At 39.2% G+C, this 17,869-nt stretch overlaps 1 protein-coding gene and 1 pseudogene across 1 annotated transcript in view; both read left to right on the top strand.

The window, feature by feature from the left end:
* LOC107706124 (receptor-type tyrosine-protein phosphatase S-like) overlaps positions 1-5,063 on the top strand; it is a 64,539-nt pseudogene extending 59,476 nt beyond the window's left edge.
* A 6,695-nt stretch (positions 5,064-11,758) lies between these two features.
* The window catches only part of LOC107706125 (SURP and G-patch domain-containing protein 1-like), a 14,549-nt gene continuing 8,438 nt past the window's right edge, over positions 11,759-17,869 (top strand). The window contains exons 1-6 of the mRNA XM_016509708.1: positions 11,759-11,845; positions 12,408-12,582; positions 12,690-12,829; positions 13,802-14,038; positions 15,621-15,744; positions 15,827-15,915. Coding sequence (XP_016365194.1) covers positions 11,827-11,845; positions 12,408-12,582; positions 12,690-12,829; positions 13,802-14,038; positions 15,621-15,744; positions 15,827-15,915 — 784 coding nt within the window. The 5' untranslated portion in view covers positions 11,759-11,826. The remainder of the gene's footprint in view (positions 11,846-12,407; positions 12,583-12,689; positions 12,830-13,801; positions 14,039-15,620; positions 15,745-15,826; positions 15,916-17,869) is intronic.

Below are 17,869 nucleotides of genomic sequence, written 5' to 3' on the forward strand. Positions count from 1 at the left end.
TATTACTGATGCATGAACACACACACACACACACTCTCTTTCATAGTAGTGTAGTATCTTCACCAGATTACACACACGACACAAGCGGCAGCAGCGTTTCCTCACGGATGTTCATCTGTAATCTGGATTATAGTTATTAAACCGTGTAATCCCACAGTGCTTTGTTGTGTCCACATCTGTCAGCTGAATGTGTCTGTCTTGATATCAGTGAGCAGAAACGGATCAGGGAAATTATACCGTAGTAAAAGCATGGTGTTTGATGTGTGTGTCTCAGCGCTGGCGTGGGCCGCACCGGCTGCTTCATCGTGATCGACGCCATGCTGGAGCGCATCCGTCACGAGCGGACGGTGGACGTGTACGGTCACGTGACCCTGATGCGCTCGCAGAGGAACTACATGGTGCAGACGGAGGATCAGTACGGCTTCATCCACGAGGCGGTGCTGGAGGCCGTGGCCTGCGGGAACACGGAGGTGGCGGCGCGCAGCCTTTGCTCCTACATACAGAACCTGTCGCAGGTGGAAGCCGGAGAACACGTGACCGGCATAGAGCTGGAGTTCAAGGTACGCTTGATAATAATCAGTGGTTCAACGGATCACAGATCTCACAGTGCGTTTCCACTGGCACACTGCACAAAATTATCTTCTTAGTATTGTTGTCTTGTTTTCTGGTATAAATATCTAAATCAAGATGCATTTACTTGACAAGTGAAATTACTTAAGATATTGTCTTGTTTAAAAAAAAAAAAGATCAAAATTTTAGTTTTAGCTTAAAATTAGCAAAAATATCTGCCAGTGGGGTAAGAAAAATAATCTTGTTTAGCCTTTGAATTAAGATTACTTTTCTTACCCCACTGGCAGATATTTTTGCTCGATATACCCAGCCCTAGGTTCGGATCATATTACAGTTTTTGAGACATGGATCGGATCGTTTTTAAGATCAGCAAGAAAATATATAAAAGATATTTCAATGTAACTTTGCTTTCCATAAGAAGTTCTTCCTTGATGCCACAGCAAAAACTGAAAAGTATTCACTTCTTTTTTCATCTTACGTATAGTACCCCAAACCTTTGAATGGTAGTGTGTCACGGTTTCCACAAAAATATTGTGCAGCACAGCTGTTTTCAACACTGATAATAATCAGAAATGTTTCTTGAGCAGCAAATCAGCATATTAGAATGATTTCTGAAGATCATGTGACACTGAAGACTGGAGTAAAGATGCTGAAAATACAGCTGCGCATCACAGAAATACATTACAGCTTAACAGATATTCACATAGAAAACAGCTGTTTTAAACTGTAATAATATTTCACTGTTTTTACTGTATTTTTTATCAAATAAATGCAGCTCTAGTGAGCAGAAGAGATTTCTTTCAAGAACATTACAAAATTTGTATTATTCCAAACTTTTGACTGGTACACAATGAATATCAATGTGTTGTTATTTCACTATTGTTTAGATCATCAGAGTTTTGAAATTTTTCATGATGAATTTAAATGTGCATCTATTTGAGAATGAAAGTCTGCATAGTACATAAATAGTAAAGTAGTCAAAATAAATGATGAAGGCCTGGTAAAGTGTTTCCAGGGCAGCTTTAATGTGACCTTCAACAAAGTTCAAATCTGTTTGTTTTAGTTAAACTCAGTTTGTGACCTGCAGCAGTTTAATGCCGTGCTTCACATTGTTCTGTCTGTGGTTCTGTCAGCGTCTGGCCAACAGTAAAGCGCACACCTCCAGGTTCGTCAGCGCTAATCTGCCCTGCAACAAGTTCAAGAACCGACTGGTGAACATCATGCCGTACGAAACCACCCGCGTGTGTCTGCAGCCAATCAGAGGCCTGGAAGGGTCCGACTACATCAACGCCAGCTTCATCGACGGATACAGGTACACCGCTGGACTCCAGCTCCAGATTTCATGATGTTATACGCAGTGTTGGGGGTAATGCATTACAAGTAACGCGAGTTACGTAATCAGATTACTTTTTTAAGTAACTAGTAAAGTAACACATTACTTTTTAATTCAGAAGGAAATATCTGAGTTTTTCAAATAATTAACTCCAGTTACTTTGTTTCCATGTATTGAGTGACAGCTGTGGTGTTGCCATTGTAATGCATTACTTTTAAAAGTAGCTTTCCCCAACACGGTGGATAGTAGCATTGGTGGTCACGTTTCGATCTCATGATGTGTGTTCAGGCAGCAGAGGGCGTATATTGCGACGCAGGGGCCGCTAGCGGAGACCACTGAGGACTTCTGGCGCATGCTGTGGGAACACAACTCCACCATCGTGGTGATGCTGACCAAACTGCGTGAGATGGGACGGGTGAGTGACGGCTGGAGGAAAACACGCTCCATCTGGATCTGACTGAAGCAGTCGTAACATCCGTGTGTTTGTGTGTTCACAGGAGAAGTGTCATCAGTACTGGCCAGCCGAGCGCTCGGCGCGCTATCAGTACTTTGTAGTGGATCCCATGGCAGAATACAACATGCCACAGTACATCCTGAGAGAGTTCAAAGTCACCGACGCCAGGGTGAGTCATTTACCGCGGTATGATCTGGTAAAGCTGTCAGTCTTAATTTTGAAATCTTTCATGAAGAAACACCAGAGACACAAATGTCCCGGCAGGTCCGTTTCTACAGGCTCAGGTGTTTCTCACTTCTGGAGATGTGTGATTCATTGTCTTTCTCTCCACAGGACGGACAGTCCAGAACCGTCAGACAGTTCCAGTTCACCGATTGGCCAGAACAAGGAGTTCCAAAGTCAGGCGAGGGTTTCATTGATTTCATTGGACAGGTGCATAAAACCAAGGAGCAGTTTGGTCAGGACGGACCAATCGCAGTCCACTGCAGGTGCGTTACGATCCTCACACTCAGTGTTTAGAGATGTGTGCGAGGAGCAGATCTCAGTGTGAGACTTATTCATGTCTCATTTATTTCTCATTCTTGTCTTATCCTTTTCTCATTCATTCTTGTCTCATCCATGTCTCATTCTCATCTCATTCTCGTCTCATTCATGTCTCATTCATTCTTGTCTCATTCATGTCTCATTATGTCTCATTCTCATCTCATTCATGTCTCGTTCTTGTTTCATGCATGTCTCATTCATTCTTGACTCATCCATGTCTCATTATGTCTCATTCATTCTTGTTTCATTAATGTCTCATTAATTTTCGTCTCATTCTTGTTTCATTCATGTCTCATCCATTCTTGTCTCATCCATGTCTCATTCATTCTTGTTTCATTCATGTCTCATTATGTCTCATTCTCATCTCATTCATGTCTCGTTCTTGTTTCATTCATGTCTCATTCATTCTTGTCTCATCCATGTCTCATTTTTGTCTCATTTATGTCTCGTTCTTGTTTCATTCATTTCTCATTCATTCTCGTCTCATTCATGTCTCATTTATTCTTGTCTCATTCTTGATTCATTCTTTTCTAATTTATGTCTCATTCTCGTCTCATTCATGGTTCATTCATGTCTCATGTCTCATTCTGGTCTCATTCTTGTCTCATTTATGTCTCGTTCTCATCTCATTCATATCTCATTCATGATTCATTCATGTCTCATTTATGTCTCATGTCTCATTCTGGTCTCGTTCATGTCTCTCTCTCAGTGCGGGCGTCGGGCGTACGGGTGTCTTCATCACCCTCAGTATCGTCCTGGAGCGGATGCGTTACGAGGGCGCTGTGGACATCTTCCAGACCGTCAAAATGCTGCGCACACAACGACCAGCGATGGTGCAGACTGAGGTAAAACACGCATCACATGACCGACAAACGCTGTTATCACTAACCTCTGAGGCTGTGGAGGATCTCATGCTCTCTGTAAATCATATTTTCCCACCTCAGACCCAAAGTACCAGACTCAGGACCACCACAAGATTTGCTATGATTTATACTGTTATGGAAAAAGTGCAAAAATTAGATTAGTTATTATTTATTTTATTAAGTGATCACATCCTCCCGTCTGTCTGTCTGTTCTCAGGACGAGTATCAGTTCTGCTATCAGGCCGCTCTGGAGTACCTTGGAAGTTTTGATCACTATGCAACATAAGAAGAACGCCAACCTGTCCAACACCTTCCCCCTCAACAACCCACAAACACCCGCAGAGGAACGACAACGACGACGACGACACGTGAAACACACACAGACTGCGACGCAGAGCAGACGTTCTCTCAGGAGCTCCAGGAGACGCTCTGCGTCACAACGCAAACTATTACCTCAGTGTTCAAATATTGATATTAATGTTGTGGTCGGCTTTTTAGAAATATTAAACTGTGGATGAAGATCTTCATAACAACAGGAAAATATTACATGTACAAAATCTATTTAAAGCAAAACAACAAGGAAAAAAATAAACTATGAAATCAAAAGCCTGGATAATTGCTGCACCCTTCAGTGGGAGTTTCTTCGAACTGTATTTGCCAACGTCAGACGTGAATGAGCGCGAGCCCGTCTGTGCCTGCTAGAGTCATCGTTGCCATCCCAAACAAACGCGTCAGCGCCGCAGAACGGAAGCAGATCTCCTACCTTCTGTGCCTAACGGAGCGACCGCAGCCAACGCCGTACATTAGCTGATATAATCTCTGATCCTCGGGAGCTGTGCACGAGACGGACTGAACTCTGTGAATACTGTATTCGGTGTCTCTACATGACTATATGCTGCTTACATCGTGTTTGGAGGCCGAGGGCGTTTTCGAGGCTTGAATCTCGTGTCTGTATCATGTTCTTTTGCTCCTTTCTGCTGTGGCATAATGTACTCCGCTGTGTCTTTATGGTGGGACGACGGAAGAGCCTCGGTTATTGGGTTTATAGATAAATGATTGGGCTGATGCACGTTCTACAGGAATCGCGAGATTCATTCCCCAGTATTTCCAGCCATGCGTCAAACGCTAGAAAGATCTTCTGAGATGGTTGCATTCTCCCTCGATCAGACGAACCCGACGAAACTCTTCCCGTCATGTTTAGTTTAGCGCAGGCGTGATGTTTAGGAGTAGCGCCGGAAGCGAGCCGGTTCTGAGATCTCCACCTGAGACGTGAAGTGAGCCTTATCGTTGTTGTCAAATATTTAATCGACCTGATTTTTTTATTTCGCTTTGTTTATATTATGCTTGAATTTTTTAAGGATCTATTTATTTATATGATTTTTATGGCAATATAATTGGTGAGCTGTGGTGTAGTTGGCCAGCTAATGTGACTGTACATGGCTCAGATGTACAGTGTTGTGCTTCGTATCCCTCTCAGATATTTTGATATTTCCTGTGCACTGATTGTTCTAGAGGAAGCTGACGGCCCGCGGCCCTCCGGAGCCCAAACCTCACCGAAACGGTCGTGAAGTATCGCTCCTTCGCAAACAAAACGCACGTGTTCTTAGACATTACACACGTTTCTCATCAGCATTATCAGTCAAACTAAACGAGTTAAAGCACATGCAGATTTCAAGAGCCCAGAGAGATGATATCAGCCTCAGATCAGCGTCACAGATCTACAGTGTGCAGTACCATACCATACAGTGATGCACCGCGGGAAACCCAACAAAAACTGCCACAGTATGTGGTTGTTAGCTGATGCTGATGAGCTCAATAATGACCAAACATCAGCTGATTAACTGTGGCATCACTGTACCGTAGTACGAGCTCATCCTAAGAAAGCAGACGCTGATCTGCAGTTTTTCTCTCTTCATGAATGAAAGCACACTGAGACAAGATTCTGCTGCTCGTCTCAATCAATTATTCTCAACATGAAATGTTCCTTTGGAGATGAAAGCACACAAACGAACCAAAAGCAACATCTGATCAGAGGACTGTGTGACGAGTGAACGTGGGCCGCGTGCTGACCTACAGTAGTGTTTCACTTTCTCTGCTTATTGATTTCAGATCATGTATGTAGATATGTCGACTTTGTATTAAAACTGAACGACTGGATATACTGACGTGAAGGCCGTGTGTGTCGTCTGTTATTTCATATTTCATATTTATCATCTGTGATTATTTTATGCTTCAGTGGAATCGACCGGTTTCTGATTCTCTTGTGACTCCTGATCACTGTGAAGGTCACATTTTCACCACTAGGTAGTGCTGCTCCTCACATACACACATATATCACAGACTGTTTATGAAAATAACTACAGGCTGATTTAGAAACTTACAATCTTATAAACATATGCAATAAATATAGTTTTGTGTGTGTGTGTGTGTGTGTCTGTTATTGTGGTAGCATGTGTGTGTACAGTGTGTGTGTGTGTGTCTGTGCTTGTTTGTGTGTGTGAGAGAGAGAGTTTCTGCTTGTGTGTGTGTGTGTGTGTGCCTACTAGTTGTCCTCATTAATGGAACATGATGTAATTTTGTCATCTGTTTGTGTAACATCCCGTCTCCTGTATGTGATTGGTTGGTGTGGTTGTATGAGATCCGTCTCATGTTTTCTCTGACTCTCTCTGTTTGTTCGTCTGCAGTGACGGTGAATCCTGAGAGATCTCTGGTGTGTCTGAGAACATCTGCGCTCTTCAATTCTTTGATGAGAGTGTTTTTTTGTAAGTCCTGATGGTGCAGGTGCGGCTGGTCATGTGCTTTTGAAGAACACATTAGTCTGTGGGCGTGGCCTCACGGGGCTGGTGGGCGGGGCTAATGTACACACAAAGGTGTCATCTGACCCCGAAGCTTCAGGTTAACATCAAATGATCTAGAAGCAGCGCTGACAATAACAAACAAATAACTAAAGACTCCAGAGTTTATGAAATGCTTTTATTAAACATTCTCCAGGTTTCAGACGCAGCACTGGTAACGGTTAGTGGGAGTGGCTGTGGCTTGCAGTGGGCGTGGCTCTGTGCATCAGGTGGGCGTGGTCACAGCTGCTTCTATCTGCAGTGAGATCTGACTGATGCATGCATATAACACAGATCTGCAGGCCGCTGCTCATCTGTATCCGGCCCAAGCATGATGGGAAGTAAAAAAGCAAACAGGAGGTTTTCTCTGGAAAGCTCAGGGTGAGTGTGTCTTTTTCATTATTGTTAACTAAAACATTTAAAAATAAATGTATATATATATTATATATAGGGATGCACCGATACCACTTTTTCCAGTACTCGCCCGATACCGATACTTTTATTTTTGGTACTTGCCGATACCGATGCCGATACCTATATTTTTATTACATTTGTAAATTTTTTAAATATTGGGTACAGAAACCAAAAGGGTATGTATAATGTTAGTTGGTTAACTTCATTTATCAAATAGATACAGTCAAACCAAAATATATTCAGACACCTTCAACATTTCTCACATTACATTCGCTATAGTTTAGAAAATGGTAATAAAACATGAACTAAAACATTTAAAAATAAATGTATATATATATTATATATAATATAAAATATATATATTGGACGAAAATGAACTTAAAAAATAGAAATAAGTACATTTAAGTTTATATACTACAGGCAAAAACTGTTTCATGCATCTATTAGTTTTAAGATTTTGGGTTATTTGGATTTTCATAAAGTTTTGTTTTGGACTTGTGGAAAGAGAACATCCAACATACACATTTAAGTGTTAATTTTATTGCACTTTATCTATTTGTGTCTGTAGAAATTCCAATCTATACTGTGTATTTAAAGAGTTTTTTCTCTTACATTCACCAAACCTTATAGTTTTATTCCTCTCTGTATTCTGAAGGTTTGTTCATATATGATTCACACTGACTTACACAACATTTTACTCCTAAAAACATGGTGAAAAAGTGTTTGTTTTCTGTCTGTTGACAGAGAAATCCAAAATCCCCTCTGGAGAAACCTTGAACTCTAATATGACGACAAAATCAAACAAGAATTATGAACCTTGATTCATCCAGTCTTCAGATTTATGTGCTGGAAATTAGTGCATATTTGATTAGATAATGCTTATATAATATCTTTTAGTTATGTTTTAACCCTATTCACTTGCGTGGGGATTCTTGCCTTAAGTACTAAAATAACTAAGGATAAAACTTAAATAAAAATCAATTAAAGCAAAATAGAAAAAAAACTCTGATACTAATAACAATTGAGTAAAGCAAAATTACTAAGACTTGAACTAAAAAAAATTTAAGATAAACAAATTGCTTTTAAAATAAATGCTCAGTAGTACAAAATAACTAAATAAATAGTACAAAATAACTGCTTGTAAACCATTAGACATGATTACTGTATTCACTCCTCACGTGTAAACCATTAGACATGATTACTGTATTCACGCCTCACGTGTAAACCATTAGACATGATTACTGTATTCACTCCTCACGTGTAAACCATTAGACATGATTACTATATTCACTCCTCACGTGTAAACCATTAGACATGATTACCGTATTCACGCCTCACGTGTAAACATTAGATATGATTACTGTATTCAGTCCTCACATGTAAACCAATAGATATGATTACTGTATTCACATGCCTGTCGCTGTCAGTCACAGTTGCTGATTTGAGGAACAACATCATTTTGATTTTTATGAATAGAGTAGAATTTGGTGATTTAGTGAACTTTTGTGTAGCATCATTATAAGAAGCAGTCGTATAAAATGAACAGACTCGCATCTCAGGACAACCTGACAATTACATGATCATAAACAATCAAATTTCATGAATTCCATTTTATACATATTTATTATTCATGTGTCCCAGGACAACTCATCAACTTTGGCTTCTGAATTGCTGTTATAATCAAGTTCTTTGCCCAACATGTGTAGAGCTTTGTTTGTTTTCTAAGGCTTGTTCTGTTGCTGACGACTCGTCTATGAACTTTTGCTTTCTGAAATCAGATGGAAACTTTAGAAATATTCTGATTTCTGTGCCATTATTCTTATTTATTTAAAGTCTCTGAATTCAGTCACAAAAGTACTTATTTCAGAAACAATAGCAGTACTGTCAAATTATTAAGAGTCAAATTACTACTAATAATGATTCTATGACAGTAGTAACACTAATGGTTTAATTTACTGAAATATTGTTTATTATACTGTAATAGTATATAAACTGAAGTTTTCCTCAATTTTCTTCAATGCAAATTGAAGATGCAGGACAACCAGCTAGCAGTGCATTACAATAGTCCAGTCTAGAGGTCATGAATGCATGAACTAGCTTTTCTGCATCAGAAACAGGTAACATGTTTCGTAGTTTGGCAATGTTTCTAAGATGGAAGAATGCTGTTTTTGTAACATGGGAAATATGATTTTCAAAAGACAAGTTGCTATCTAATATAACACCCAGATTTTTGACTGTAGAGGAAGTAACAGTACATCCGTCTAGTTGCAAATTGTAATCCAAGAGATTCTGTGTACTGTCTTTTGGTCCAATAAGTAATATCTCTGTCTTATCTGCATTTAATAAGAGAAAATGATTGGTCATCCAATCTTTTACATTTTTAACACACTCTGTTAGCTTAGATAATTTAGAAGTTTCATCTGGTCTTGTTGAGATATATAGTTGAGTATCATCAGCATAACAGTGGAAACTAATCCCGTATTTTCTAATAATATTACCAAGGGGCAACATGTATATTGAAAATAGCAGAGGACCTAGGACAGATCCTTGTGGCACTCCATATTTTACTGGTGATAATTGAGATGACTCCCCATTTAAATAAACAAAATGGTAGCGATCGGACAGGTAAATGCAAATGCATAAAAATCTAAAAAATTCAAAAGTCTTCACCTTTAACGGTTTCAAGACTTCGCTCCTGTTGTTTTCTCAGAAGGAATGCAGATATCATCTTAAAACAATTGTGAAAGTGTTTTCAGTATTTTACGCAGAGTAGCACGAGATCTGTGACATCCACCATCACTTATTGTGTAATAAAATACATCAGCGCTTTTGTGTTTCTACTGCACTGTGTAACAGGTGAAGATGTGCGCTCATATTAAACCATAGTCTATCTTTGTAGGGTTGTGTGGACTGTAGATGTATGTTTGAGTGCAGACATTTTCAGAATTTCAGCTTTCTTTGATGAATAGAAAGATCCAAAGATCAGCATTTACCTGGAATAGAAATCTTTATAAATCTACATTAAGCGTAAATAATTTGTATTAATTTCTATTATTGAACCCCCAAAAAACTGTCACTGCCAGAACGTTCTGTTATTAGCTGTGATGAATGGATGTGCATGAGGAGGGTCATTCTACAGAAATATACTCTTGACAAGATGTCTTAAAATGCATTTCTTTTTCTAACATTGAAACTTAGACCACATTAGTAGATTACGTTTTGACTTTATGAATGCATATAAATGACAGCTTAATGATTTTTTTGTGCAATTATTTTAAAACCACATGGACCATTTTTTTTATATATTTCTCTTTTGTTTTTTTTTCAGCACATGTAGTCAAGAGTTACAGGAAAATAATGGAAATGCAAGAAATAAGGAGATTATGTTTTATTTATTTAATGTGACAGAAAAAAACACAGTAACACCAGTGACTCAACTCCAGGGGACCACTACTTTCATTATATATTTTATAATATTTATTGAGCATTTTGTTTTTTTATGCCATTTACATCATATATTTGATAGTTATGAATCGATTATTGTATTTTAAATGGTAGAAAAACCTGTTTTTGACCTCAGAATAAAGCACTTTCCCTCTGAACGTGGCTGTGGGGACGAGCAGTTTTGTGGTGCTTGGAAATCTATATAATTACTTAAATGTTGCCACATTGATGGTTCAAGAAGGTGTAATTGTAAAATATAAATAAATTGTAACCCTAAAGTGTTTTTCAAGTGTAATATTTCTGTAAAGGCTAGGGACAGAGAAACTATCTACACAGATCTAAACATTCTTGAATCAAGATGCATTTACATGACAGCTGAAATGACTTAAGATATTAAGTCTTGTTTTCTAAAAAAAAAAAAAAAGGATCAAAATGTAGTTAGTTTTTGTTTAAAACGAGGAAAAAAAATTTCAAAAAAAGCAATAAAAATAATCTTGTTTAGCCTTTAAGATATTAAGTCTTGTTTTCTAAAAAAAAAAAAAAGGATCAAAATGTAGTTAGTTTTTGTTTAAAACGAGCAAAAATATCTGCCAATGAGGCAATAAAAATAATCTTGTTTAGCCTTTGAATTAAGATTACTTTTCTTACCCCATTGGCAGATATTTTTGCTCGTTTTAAGCAAAAACTAACAACATTTTGATTATTTCCTTTAGAAAACAAGACTTAATATCTTAAGCCATTTCACCTGTCAAGTAAATGCATCTTGATTCAAGAATGTTCAGATATTTATACCAGAAAACAAGACAAACATACTAAGTAAGGAAATCATACAAACTGCTTCTCACACGGTTCTCTCAGCACATTAAAGCGACTGTGAGACGAAAGCAAATGACGTTAGTAAAACTCATATGTGGCTGGATTCTGATGAGAGAGACAACAGCAGATGAGCTTTTTCACTGCAGGAAGAGTTATCTGATCAAAACTCTATGAATCACATGCAAAAGAAAGCCATTCAGTTCCAAGTTCTGCTGTCTGAAGATTCTACATGTGAAGCGTCATGTTAACATGCACTGAAATCATTCACCGATATTCATGACGCATCTCCCATCTCATAAACATTCTTACAATAGAACATAAATATAACATTTCACAACAGCAACATCATCAGATTCAGCAGCAGCAGTGATCACAGACAATGACATGCTGTTCACTATGTGCTCATAAATACAATTATAAACATGTTTATGATAGACAGACAGACAGACAGACAGCGGGCGGCCGGTAGGCGGCGATATTAGCGCTGCGGTGTAGTTCTCCATCCGCTCTTCAGACCACAGAAGAAGAAGAAGCTGCTTCACAACATTCAGCGCGATGGAGTCCAGCGATGCGGGTAACAGCCTGCACACACTCAAATATCCTCACAAACACTGGTTTTCTCGCACATATGTGTGTTTATTTGTGTGTCTGACTCGTTCTTTGACTCAGTTTGTTGAGGTGATGTTTGTTTGGATTGTTTTGATCGATTAGCCGCTTCAGTGCTAAACCTCACAAACCAAAACAACACTTGTGTTGTATTTTATTAGCGATGTGTAGCATATAAAACACGATATCAGAGCTTTATATTCTGTATTTCATGCTGAATAACTCCGATATCCGTCTGTATTTACTTTAAATTCTATATGGGTTTCTTTTTTTCATCTTTTCTAAACATGCTATACCTAAAAATATGCCTACTTATTTTTAGCAGTAACGTTAGTTTACTGTGTGTTTGTACTTGTTAGTGCAATAACTAGGTACTAAACCTTAACCTAACCCATGTAGTTACCTTATATTACCAGAACTTTCTTAGGCAAATACATGTACTGTAAAATAAAGTGCAAGCAAAACCATGGAAGTCTATGAGATGAGCTGAGCAGTACAGTGAAATCACCGCGTGTTTGTGTGTGTTTCAGGTCGTGGCGGCTGGAAGACTCATCAGAAGAGTAAACTGAATGTGATCATGAGACAGGAGGAGCTGATCGCTCAGAAGAAGAGAGAGATCGAGGCCAGACTGAAAGAACAGGCTCAGAAGAAGCAGAAGCCCGTCCAGAACCAGAACCTGAACCTGGACCAGAACCAATCCAGCAGGTGACGCACGGCTCTGATCATCAGTACAGCAGAACAGACGTGATCTGTGTGTGTGTTGATCTCTCTCTGTGTGTGTGTGTGTGTGTGTGTGTGTGTGTGTGTGTCAGTTCTCCTCCCTCAGAGGCATCTTCTTCATCATCATCCTCATCCTCCTCCTCCTCATCCTCATCAAACAAGTTTGTGAACGACGGCAGTTTCCTGCAGCAGTTCCTGAAGATGCAGCGAGAGAAATCCAGCGCTGATGAAGGTTTGTTTCTCTCTCTCACACGTCACGGGTGTTCATGTTTGCTTTGACTCATGGTTCAACAGTATCTGCACCACTGCAAATGTATTCGTTTTACAGTTCAGTAAACAAGAAGTTAATATACTGTTACATTTTAGACAAATACTGTCTGTTTTTGCTCAATTTCACCAATGAAAACAGCTCTAAACAAAGTCGTTACAGCTTTTCGTTCCTGAATGAATCAGTGTTTTGAACAAATCAATGATTCGATGACTCATTCATACAGACAGTGAATCAGTCGTTTGCACGAATCAGTTGAATGAATGACTCACTTAAGACATTTAACTCGCTTTTAGTTTCATATTTAAATCATAATTTTACTTTTTAAGTGTTTTCATCTTTCAATATTCAAAATATTATTTTTTATCTTTATTTTTTAATTAATATTATGCATAGTGTTATTGATACATGTGTAATTGCAGTGTAAATGCGGCGTTAGACGCAGCATCTGTGCCACTTCTGCAGAGCAAACAAGGGTTTTGTTTACTAATTTCATCTGATTGATGACAGTCTATAGTTTCTCATTATTCTAACTGAATATATTGATCAAATGTCAGAATCTGATGCATCTAATTAAGGTTAGGTTATCAACTGATTCACTGCACAGAATATGATGAACATGAAAGGTTTTGTGAGCCAGCTGATACGAAAGTCCTAAATTAGCACACTCCATCTAATTATAGTTATACCCCCGGTCTTGTGTCACTATAACATGAGCGCTTGTACTTCTGCTGAAGTGAAATAATAGTGCATTAATGAGGCTGTAATTCAGCTGGATTGTAGTTTTCTCACTGATGTGAAACTTTTGGCCTCAACTGTAATTACAACCTTGTGGTGATGTTCATGTGCATTGTACTGAATACTTTTAAAATGCACCATGTGATCTGCTCTGTTTGGACTGTCATGCAGCTCTTGTGCTGATGTCATTTCCTGTAGGATCGGCCGGCTCCACCCCCAGCGCTCAGAGCCCGCCCTCAGCCGGAGGTCAGGCTCAGAAGAGGAGCGTTCTGATCGGAAAGCGGCCCGGTCTGGGGGTCAGCAGCATGATCAATCAGTTCAAGAACTACTCTCCATCCAAGAAGACAGCGCTGCCCGCGGCCCGACCCAGTGTGTTCAGCTCCCCCGATGATGAAGAGGAGGAGGACGATGATGCAGACTACCTGGAGGTCAAAGGTATCGCACTCTCCACGTTTTGACCAGGGAACGTTCATCTAAAGGCCTGTTGACCAGCATTCTTCCTCTGGTTGAGTTAGCGTGACTAACTAAAGGACTAGTTCACCCATCAGTCAAACTCATGAAAAGAGACGTTTAGCAGCATGTTCTCGCTGCTCTTTTACACAAGAGGGATGTGGATTGTTATTGATACCGTGAAGCTCCAAAAGCACCATAAATATTCATAACAATCCGTATGATTTGCACTATTGGCTTCTGAAGTCACATGATGCGTTGTGTGAGGAGCAGACCCACATTATTTAGTTTATTAAGTCAGCATGAAGTGGAAATCCACCCTATTTGTATTCTAAATGCATGTTATAGATCTTATTGTAAACGGTCCATTTTTTTTAATGCTGTGAGCTCGTAATGTTTAATCAAATCCTCATAACTGGATCTTCTCTCTGGTGACGTATGCAGGATTTCTCCAATCATTTATTCTCTTAAACTCCGCCCCTGCAGCTCTCGCTCATCTGCATACACTTTTGAGAGCCACGCCCACATCTCAACATCCAATCAATGAGAACCAAGTCCCGCCCTGCATTGATTCTTTTGTTTCAATCAAATATGCGTCATAATACAGAAGAAAAGCTCTGTTGCTACTTCTGTTTAGCTATGACTATGAGTCCTGAATAATTAGTGCAAGCAGGCATTCAAATCTGACATGTGAAGTAAAACTATTATGAAAATATAATTGTTAAAGCTTTGCCTGAAGATGAAGAGATTTATGTATACTGACCTGAGAATCATTTTTTCTCTGTTATTATTTCAGCAGTCGTGTCTTGTTTGTTTTCTATTGGCTGTTTAGAAATGGCAAATTAATCACTCTTTTGATCAAACAGGTTTGCAAAGAGTTCTGAAATTGTTTGCGATTCAGGTTTGATTCATTTGGGCAGTGCACTCGCACACTGAAGCATTTGCAGTCGTTTCTCAAACAGTAGCAAGCTACTTTAATAAACAAAAAACAACAAGACCGCTGCAATGAAAACTCACTCAGAAATGGCAAGTAACACATGGAATTGAATGAAATATTGAAACATAAAGACTGAAATGTGACCCTGCAGCACAAAAGCAGTGTTAAGTCGCTGGGGTATATTTGTAGCAATAGCCAACAATACATTGTATGGGTCAAAATTATACATTTTTCTTTTATGCCAAAAATCATCGAGTCACAAATAGTATTTTCTTTTAAAACAAACTCCATTAAACTTTATTTACCAATTAAAAAAAATAGTATGCATGAGGTGATATTTACCTACAATCCATTGTAGTGTAAGAAACAAACTTGTAAATGTCTGTGATTAAGCAGCAATGCTTATGAACGAGTCTGTGCTGCACTGTATGTACGTAACAGTATCAAAATATGAAGTGCGGCTCCAGTGCTGATGAAAGACTAGAAAGGCTCAGGTTTAGCTTTAAGATCATGATGAATAAGCGGTCCGCTGCTCACTCCGCTCATCGTGTGACTGTATGTTCGTCAGATTATCAGATGTGCTGTGTACAGTGTTTGCGTTATGCTGGCGTTCTCATAGCCTGCTTAAAGTTTCCCCCCCAGAGGACGGAGATCTGCGTCTCGTCATCGATAAGATGGCCTCGTTTGTCGCCGAAGGCGGTGCTGAGCTGGAGAAGAAGGCCATGGAGGACTACAGAGACGATCCCGTCTTCTCGTGAGTTCCTCATCTGTCACTTGTAGCTCGTTGTTTTCTGTGTTGAGTCCAGATCTTCCAGCACTGACTCTCTCCTGCGCAGGTTCTTGTTTGAGAAGAGCAGTAAGGAGTTTCTGTACTACAGGAGGAGAGTGGCGGAGATCAGACGAGACGCGTCGCATCAGACCGATGGTGAGAAACACGTTTAACAAACACACAACCAGGGCTGCAACGATTCCTCCATTCTATTCGAGTATTCGATTAAAAAAAAATCCTCGATTTCATATTGCCTGCGTCGAGTAATCGATTAAAAACCAGAAGTGGCTCATTTCACAGACGAGAATCCATGAAACGCATTATTAGACCGTTTTCCAAGGCTGCATGAAAAATCATAATAAAGCATCATTCTATTGTGAATTCACAAACGCTACGATTCAATTAAATAAGTATATGCGATGCAGGTTTAATAAATGTGCTTTAATTATTTACATGTGTGTCACAGCGGCTCCGTTCACAGTAAACGCTGCTCCGCACAAACTCTTATCATTTACATGTGTGGAGCGTCTCAAACTCATCTCTGCATGTTGTTGTGTGTTTGGGTTTATTATAACGTTTGTCTGGGAACGCATCGTGCGCCATTTCATCAGATTTGTGAAGTAAATCATTTATGAACCTACGCAAACACAGGAGAACACATCAGTATCTTTCTCAATATGTTCATCGCGATTTCAAAATGAAAGCTCAAACCCTCGCTCTGAGTTTAAATGTTTTGATATCCACATATTCAACAAATTGCAGTGGCTATAGCATTTCTGTCCTAAAGAAATGGCCACATATTAAAGATTAAGTGGACATTCGAATTAAATGTTTAGTCAATATTAAACAAGGATTAGAGCACATTTGACCCCCAAAGCCCGGTTCGTTTGAGTAGTGTGACCGCTCCAGTTCATTTAGCTGTCTCTGGCTCGGTTGGAAGAGGTGGGCCAAAGCGCGGTTCTTCTGATACGTGCAGCATGATTGCGTGAACATTTCTGAGCGGCAAAAGTGATTAATCTGTTAAGCAATATATTGTGAGAGAGTCGTGTGTCACCGCGTCCCAAAGACTCAAAATAATAAACCACAAAGTTAACAAAACGATGCACTCCTCTGTGCTGAGCGAGAGCACTTCTCTGCTGTCTTCACTATCAGAAACCTTCCTATTACCCACTTATGAAGTTGTGATTACGTGATTTGTTGTCAGAAAGAATAAAATGTAATATTCCATTGGTTGATAACCGTAAACATTCACTGTGCTAGATACTCAGCTTGATACGATTCTGGAATTTCGGTCAAATACATGCTTATTTCACTGTTTATAGGCGAGTACATACAATATGCTTCAAATACCTATAAACAGTGAAATAAGCATAAGTTAAACTGCCTGCTGTTCTTCAGAAAAATCCCCCAGCTCCTGCACATTCTTCAGTTTTGCAGCTTCTTCTGCATGTTTGAACCCTTTCCAAAAGTGACTGATTTTGAGATCCATCTTTTCACACTGAGGACAGTTGGGGGACTCGTACATAACCATTACAAAAGGTGAAAACATTTACTGATGCTCAAGAAGGCAACACAATGCATTAAGCAAAGTGTAAACTTTGTAAATTGGATAATCAGGGTAAATTGTACTTGTTTTTTCTTCTGGGAAACATGTAAGTATTTATGTAGCTTCTTAAGTGCAGTACCAAATGAAAACAATATGATCTTTAAACAAAATAAGAAAAATGTAGACATCATCATCCTGTTCAAAAGTTTACACCCCCCGCTCTTAATGCATTGTGTTGCCTTCTTGAGCATCAGAACATGTTTTCACCTTTTGTAATTAAGTATGAGTCGCTCAGTTGTCCTCAGTGTTAAAAGCTGGATCTCAAAATCAGTCACTGCTGGAAAGAGTTCACATATGCAGAAGATGCTGGAAAACCACAGAATGTGCAGGAGCTGGAGGATTTTTCTGAAGAACAGCAGGCAGTTGAACTGTTCAGGACAAACAAGGGACTCATGAACAACTATCACCAAATATAAAAACTGTCGTGGATCATCCAGGAGGAAATTACACACAGTATTAAGGTTCAAGGGTATGTAAACTTTTGAAGGGGGTTATTTTTATAAA

This window comes from Sinocyclocheilus rhinocerous, unplaced genomic scaffold (genome assembly GCF_001515625.1).
Source record: "Sinocyclocheilus rhinocerous isolate Xijiao unplaced genomic scaffold, SAMN03320098_v1.1 scaffold3432, whole genome shotgun sequence".
Taxonomy (NCBI): domain Eukaryota; kingdom Metazoa; phylum Chordata; class Actinopteri; order Cypriniformes; family Cyprinidae; genus Sinocyclocheilus; species Sinocyclocheilus rhinocerous.